The sequence below is a fragment of the Belonocnema kinseyi genome, chromosome 7, assembly GCF_010883055.1.
Source record: "Belonocnema kinseyi isolate 2016_QV_RU_SX_M_011 chromosome 7, B_treatae_v1, whole genome shotgun sequence".
Classification (NCBI taxonomy): domain Eukaryota; kingdom Metazoa; phylum Arthropoda; class Insecta; order Hymenoptera; family Cynipidae; genus Belonocnema; species Belonocnema kinseyi.
This window is the reverse complement of record NC_046663.1, coordinates 48,371,642-48,379,076: the sequence shown is the minus strand read 5'-3', so window position 1 is coordinate 48,379,076 and position 7,435 is coordinate 48,371,642. Positions and strand designations below refer to the sequence as shown.

Genomic DNA, 7,435 nt, shown 5'->3' with positions numbered 1-7,435 from the left:
CCCCCCAATAATGCATTGCGACCGGAAAATGCCTAAGAAAATGCAAAATAACAGTTGTATGTCAAAGTCATGCTAAAGACAGTACTTTTTAAAAATTTGTCAACATAAATTTTTTTTATTTGCTACATGGCAAATTTCCTAGTAATTTTTAACTCATTTCAAATTGTTTACACAATTATTATTTATCTGAACAAGATTTATTTCCAGTAAAGCGTGAAACTTTATTATTTTTCGGAATAAATTATACATTTAATGTGTCCCCAGAGCACTAATTTTTGTTGAACATATTTTCCAATTGATTAAAGAATTTGTGTTTATATATTATTCCACCGAATCGTGAAGAGATAGTATTTTCTAAAATTAATTGCGCAATTAACGAAGGTTGAAAATAATATTTTTTTCAAGAATATTTGGCAATTTTTTAAGCAATTTAATATTCCTTGAACAACTTTTCATTCTGAAAATCGTGAAGTAATTATTTTCTGGAATTAGTGTCGCAGGTAACGAATGCCAAGAGTGGTATTTTTAGTGAAAGACAATTTGTAATTATTTAAACAATTAATATCGCCTTCTCCCTTCATAGAAAAGATGAAAATAATATATTTTTTTTAAATCCGGCATAAACTTTAAACAAATATGCACAAAAATAACAAAGGTAGGATTTCAGAAAATTTTCTTAACTTTTTTCAATGAATATTAAAAACATGAAAATAATATTGACAGGAAAACCACATCTTCTTTTATTTTTCGAAAAATGTTTTTACACAGTTTGTGCTAATATGGAAAAGCTATCTTATGAGTTTTATGCGGACTAAAATATTTTTGATTGCGGGGAATTTTTGTATATCATTTTTTATTATCTGCCAGGCGAAAAAATTCTGTATAGTTTATATATCTGGGCTTCTATAGGCGTAAGCTTTTATATGCACTTTTTTGTACCTTTTGTTGTTTCCGATAAAAATTCGAAATTGTATTATTTGTACGGCTAGACTCGTAGATTAGAATGCCGAAGAGTCGCAAATTTCATCGCATTCGTTTACATTATTGATGAGAAGTGTTACACCGACAAGTTACGGTGATCGTACAAAAATTCGTCTAAAACTCATTTTTGTTTTTTTGTTGCATTTATTTTTTACATTTACACCAGAGAAGGTATTAAATTTTTGTAAAAGTTAACCCCCCCCCCCCTCACATGGTTTTGGTCAAACGTCCACGTTTTGAGAACCTCTGAATCCGAAAAACAATTTTTTATGAATGTGTCTGTCTGTATGTCTTTCTGCCTGAGAGCCCGATAACTTTTGTAAAAATTTAAACTATTAGATTGGCCTTTTGTACATTCTTTTAGGGACGAAAACTGAAGGTCAAGTTGGTTATCCAGCTATTTTGGAGAAAAATTTAAACATGAGCGCATTTTGAAAATTTCTTAGACCACCTTTTTTTCAAGGTTCAAAAATTCTCCGTACTGTTATTCGTAGTACTTGAAAATACAAGTATTTTCTCCTAATGACTTTCTCAATAAAAAACGTTACTGTTTAAAGAACTACAAGATTATCATAACAACTTTTTGAATTTTTCCGAAAAAATGAAAATTCTCATTTTGACGGCACAATAAATAATGAAAATACAAGGCGTCGTTTTTGTTTCAATCGTGAAAAAAACATTGACAATAAAAAAAAATGGCAAAATGATGCAAGGAACGAAAACACATAAATGAAAAAAAGTTGTGTATCCAAAAAAGATCTAGAAAATTGTGATAAACTTTTTTTTTTATAAAAATACAGTCAAAATGGAAAAAAATTTACTTTTTGGAGAAAACCACAAGCTACAATAACATTTTAACTCGTAAAAATTTGCACCTAAATTATATCTATAAATTTTCTTTGAGCCACTTTACGCTACGATGCGTATTTTTGATTTAAACCGTAAAAAATAACGTTGCAAATAAATAAATGAAATTATGGAAAACCGACACAAAAGTTGCAATAAAAAGTTTAAAAATAAAATTGTTATTTTTTTATTTGATGTGCACTTTTTCATATTTTTAAAAACAAGATAATGAACATACGTACATGTAGAAAAGTTCACATTTTAGACAAAATCCAGTGCGAACCATGAGATAAATAATGCGAATGTCTTCGTTAAGCCCGAGGGAGCTTTAACAAAAGAGAATTCACAATCTAAAACTTACAGTTGCCGATGCTTTGAACTTTAATTTTAAAAGACCTGCGCACAAATTTAGGGTAAATACATTATCCAGCGTGAAACGCGAGAGCCAACAGTGCACGCTCTAACTAGCGAGCGAATCGAGCGATGAGAATGTGCCCGCGAGACGTGTAGATTTTTTTATAAAAAAATTATGGACAATTTAAAACTATTTTTTTAATATTAGAATTTTTTTTAAATGTCCTTAATGGAGCCACCACCTTCTCTTGCAGAATTAAAGCAACTTTTAGATAGTTCATATCCAGATTCTAAACAATTTAAACAATGCAAACGCAGATATGATATAGTACTTTTTAATTTGCATACTTTAATGCTAGCTTAGTTTAATTTAATAACAGACGTAAAGGACACTTTTTTAAGATTCAAGATCAAATTTATTATCAATATAATATTGTTTAACTATTTTTCAGCGAAGACGCTGAATTTTTTTAAGGAAACAACATAGAATTTCTTACCAATAACTCTTTCCTACGATACTTTGCAAATTGACAATAATTATTAATTATTTAAACAATTTTTAGGAAAATATTCAGATTTAGAATATTTTTCAGAAAAAGGCTAATTTTTTACGGAATCAATAAAGAATGTCTTTCGAAAAAAACTCTTTGCTGCGATTCTTTGAAAAACTTATAAGAATTATTAGTTATTTAAATAATTTTCATAATCAAATTCAGAGTCTGGATATTCTTCAAGGAATGGACTTAATTTGTTTACGGATTCAACCATGAATGTCTTTCTGATTACTCTTTTCTATGATTATTTACAAATTCTAAAGAATTATTCATTACTAAAACAATTTTCATTAGCGAATTCAAATTTTGGGTATTTTCAACGAATAGACCCAACTTGTGTACGAAGTCAACTATAATGTATTAACTATTGCTTTTTTCTATGGCGTTTTGCAAATCCCCGAGAATCATTAATTATCCAAACAATTTTTATAAAAATATTCAGAGATAGGCTAATTTTAGCGAATAGGCTGAATTTATTTACGGTCGGAACACAACATTTCTGACCAATAACTCTTTCCTATGATACTTTGTAAATTGACAATATTTTTTAATTTGTCAAACAATTTTTATAATCATATTTAGATTTTGGCTATTTTTCAGTGAAAAAATTCAGTTTTTTACAGAACTAACAAACAATATATTTCGATCACTTTACAGCGATGCTTTACAAAATTACACGAATTTTATTAATTATTTAAAGGATTTTCATAATCAAATTAAGAGTAATTATTTTTCAACAAATGGACCTAATTTGTTTATTGAATCAACAAAGAATGTCTTCCCACTAACTGTTCTCTACGATACTTTGCAAATTTACAAAAATTATTCATTATTTAAACAATTTTCAGAAACGTATTCAGATTATGGCTATTTTTCCGCGCAAAAGCTAAAATTTTACGGAACCAAAAAGGAATATCTTTCGATAACTCTTTGCTGCGATACTTCACTAATTTACAAAAAGTATTAATTATTCAAACAATTTTCATACACATAAAAAGATTTTGACTGTTTTCCAGGACAAAGTTTCAATTTTTTACGGAACCAACAAGGAATGTCTTTCGATTACTCTTTGCTGTGTTACTTTTCAAACTTACAAGAAATATTAAGTATTTAAATAATTTTCGGAATAAAATTCAGAGTAGTTATTTTTCAACAAATAAACTTAATTTGTTTACGGAATCAACAAAGAATGTCTGCCCGATGAATTCTTTCTAATTAAATTCTGAGGTTAAAATTTTGCTGATTGCTGGTCAAATAATTTTCTGAAGAAAGAAGAAAAAATATACCACTCTCCACTCGTGAATAGTGGCGTTCCCGGTTCAAGTCCGGCCCGTGGCATATTTTTTACCTTTTCTTCAGAAAATTATTTTACCAGTCCTTAACAAAAATTTAACATCAGGATTTAATTAATTACCCTTGTCGACAAAATAACATCATTACTTTAGACTATTTTCTGAAATGATTTACAAATTCCAAAGAGTTATTAATTATTTGAACAAATTCAGATTTTGGCTATTTTTCAACGAATAGGCTCAATTTATGTACGGACTGCGAAGTTAACTAATAATGTCTTTTCGATGACTTTTTCTATGATGCTTTGCAAATTCCCAAGAATGATTAGTTATTCAAACAGTTTTCATAAAAATATTCAAAGCGTAGCTATTTTCCAGCAACTAGGCTTAATTTGTTTACGGAAACAAAGTATTTATTACCAATAACTTTTTCCAATGATACTTTGAAAATTTACAAAAACTATTAATTCTCTAAACAATTTTTATCATCAAATTTAGATTTTGCATGTTATTCAGCTTATTTAAAAATATAAATGCTCCTATAACCTTTTAAATAATAAAGATAATTTATATATATCTAAACTATAATAATGAAATCAAAACCATTTGAACATTTTAAACAATTTCGTTTTTATAAGAAAATATATTCAATATATATATTTAATAAGAATTAAAAAAGAAATACAAATTTTATAGTAGTAAAAACTTTCCCTTTCATCAATATCAGTCTTTTTTTTCTTCTTATTATTCGATTCTAGTACTCTAATAACCCAGGCGAAAATATTATCTATAGTTTATATATAAAACTTAACACTATATATAAACTATATATAATTTTTCCGCCTGGGAATATCTTGCATTGAATGATATTGTGTCTATTTAAGATTTTCTAAATGCGAAATCTTTCTAATATAAGTTAACGTTTTCTGAAGCTGTTTGCACATAAATCTGTCATGAGTGGTAGTTTACGATGCATATACTGATAATTTGTATCCCCCTTTTCATAAGTTTCTTTTACCTTTCGTTTTTCCTTTTCATTTACTACACTGTAATTACTGATTTTTTAAAGTAATTTGATATATCATTTGCTACGTATTTCTATAAAAAATTTTACTCAAATTCTATATATCAAAGCAAAAATGAATGTCATGGTATTTTATTGAACTTTATTTCCAAATAAAATAATTGCATGTCAAAAAATAGCCGCGCGCTGATAACGCGTATATGAGGTTCTATTTAAGTGAAAATTAGGCTGTCCGTTTATTAAACTTTAGTTAAATACAATAAAGGTAAGATTGCTCAAAGTGTGATTAAAAATTATGTACTCACTGATCTCTCGTTCTTGACGTGACGGGGTCAATCATCACGCATTAAATTCCACTATTGCGAAAGAAACATGTTGTGACAGCAGATTATGTTTTTCTTTATCTAGTATGTCTAGAGATGCAGCGCACTTAAAACATATGTGTATTGTAAATAAGGAAAATAATCAACAAGCTCAATAACTGTGTGCACAGACTTTTCAGATTATATGATGTAAACGAGAATATATTTAATGAACTAATAAAATATTCAAACTGTACATAAATTTTCTTCTTCTAATGTTTCTATAATTAGAATTAGATTACTCGCTCAAAGAAGAAGTAAAAAACTTGTTCAAAAAACGGTTGGAAATGCTATTTCATTCGGCGTCCAATGACCTCAAATAGAAATATTTTTGATCTTCCGATAATAATATACCAGGTGGCAGCTTCTAAAGTCTTATTTTTAATTCAGGCCAATAAAACTTGAAAAATATTTATGGGTTCCCGAGTTTTGCTTTAAAATGTCGAAGCGTGTTTGCGTCGGGTTTTATATTAATCAACGATCACCGCTCGAGCTTTCACGGGCAACAGTAGCTCTCGCAGGCGACAGTAGCTCTCGCAGGCGACAGTGGTAATCGCAGGCTTAAACCTGTGGCAGAAACGCTTAGACATTTTTACTCATATATCTTGAAATAATGAAGATTTTTTAATTTTTATTAGCTTAAATTAAACATAAGACTTCGAAGACTATTTGCTCAGAATTTGAGATTTTTTCTACAACATTCTTAGACCGTACCACGAGTCGAACTAGAGGTAGAAAATTCGGTAAAATTCTTGATTTCTTTTTAAACTTCTCACGTGGTAATAATAAAAAAAATCACTATCTGTTTAACACTTTTGAAAAGATGAGTTTCGCTTCTTTTTTTAACGAGTAATCACGTGTTGAAGTCAGCAGTGATTTTTACTGAGTAACCAATTTTTCCAAACACTTTTTTGACAATTTTCAATAACATTGCTATATTAGTGGCAAGTATTTACATTATGTATACAGGCTTTTAGTCTTTCTTATAATAAAAATAGACATTCTAGGTGTTAGTTCTACAAAAAATATTATCCGTTCAATCTGTTGCATTTATTCTAAGAACAATTCATTCGGTACTGGATGTTCGTCAGAGTTTAAGCTTATATTTTGTCTGCATTTACACAAAACAGCACTTAAAAAAATATATACTGTAATCCCCCCCCCCCCCAAGTTCTAAAAGAATATATATATGTGCAGCAGCTGGTGCTATCTGATGATCAAGAGTATGTACGCTTTTCGAAACACATGCATCTGATGCCAAAAAAGTCTTCACTGCGTTTTGTTCAACATCTGTTTTCCAATTAATACTGAATAGCTTTTGGGTTTTGTTGCAAAAATTTTAATACAAAATCATTTCTGCATTCAGCTGGAAACCTGACGTTATCTGAATCACAGAAAACATTTACTCATATTATTATAAATTGTGGAAACTTAGTGTTTATAGTAATACCGTAAACTGGGGCAAAGCGGCGCATGCGTCGGGGAATGCGGTACACTCTTCATTCTGTATTTAAGATGCAATGTTGCTTGTTCCAGCTTTTTCAATTCAAGTTTTATAATTGTTAGTTACCAAATTCTATATTTGTTATCCAGGAGAAGCAAGTGAAGGATTCAGAAATGCTAAATTGAGGGGGCACCCCTTTTTTCCCCACATGCACCGCTTAACCCTAGTTTACAGTAGTATGGCACCATTTTTAAACTTATTTAATTTTGAATACACTCTTATTTATAGCTAAATTATTAGTTCTCATTCACTTGAATTCCAGGGCCTAAAATATTGCATGGTACGACACACTTTATGTAGTCCGGATTTCAAAGTGTGTAGTCTGGAATTGAACAGTGTGCACTGTGGAAAATTAACTTCACTCAGTAAGGAAAATTTCCATTTTTCTAACCTAATATTTTAAGAGTAATAAAAATGAACTCTTGTGTTTATTTAAATTATTATTCTGTGATTTATAAATGATGAAAATTCCGCTTTATTTATTGAAGGCTTCCGTCTTTACCCTAAGAATATCTAAT

At 29.2% G+C, this 7,435-nt stretch overlaps 1 protein-coding gene across 3 annotated transcripts in view; it reads right to left on the bottom strand.

Moving 5' to 3' along the window:
* The window catches only part of LOC117175962 (aquaporin AQPcic-like), a 63,663-nt gene that overhangs the window by 10,537 nt on the left and 45,691 nt on the right, over positions 1-7,435 (bottom strand). Inside the window, exon 6 of one of the 3 annotated variants that reach the window (XM_033365845.1) lies at positions 6,333-6,797. The exons of the other annotated variants lie outside the window; for them this stretch is intronic. Within the exon in view, the coding sequence (XP_033221736.1) occupies positions 6,794-6,797 (4 nt within the window). The 3' untranslated portion in view covers positions 6,333-6,793. Of the gene's footprint in view, positions 1-6,332; positions 6,798-7,435 lie in introns of those variants that run through there. 3 annotated transcript variants of the gene reach the window in all.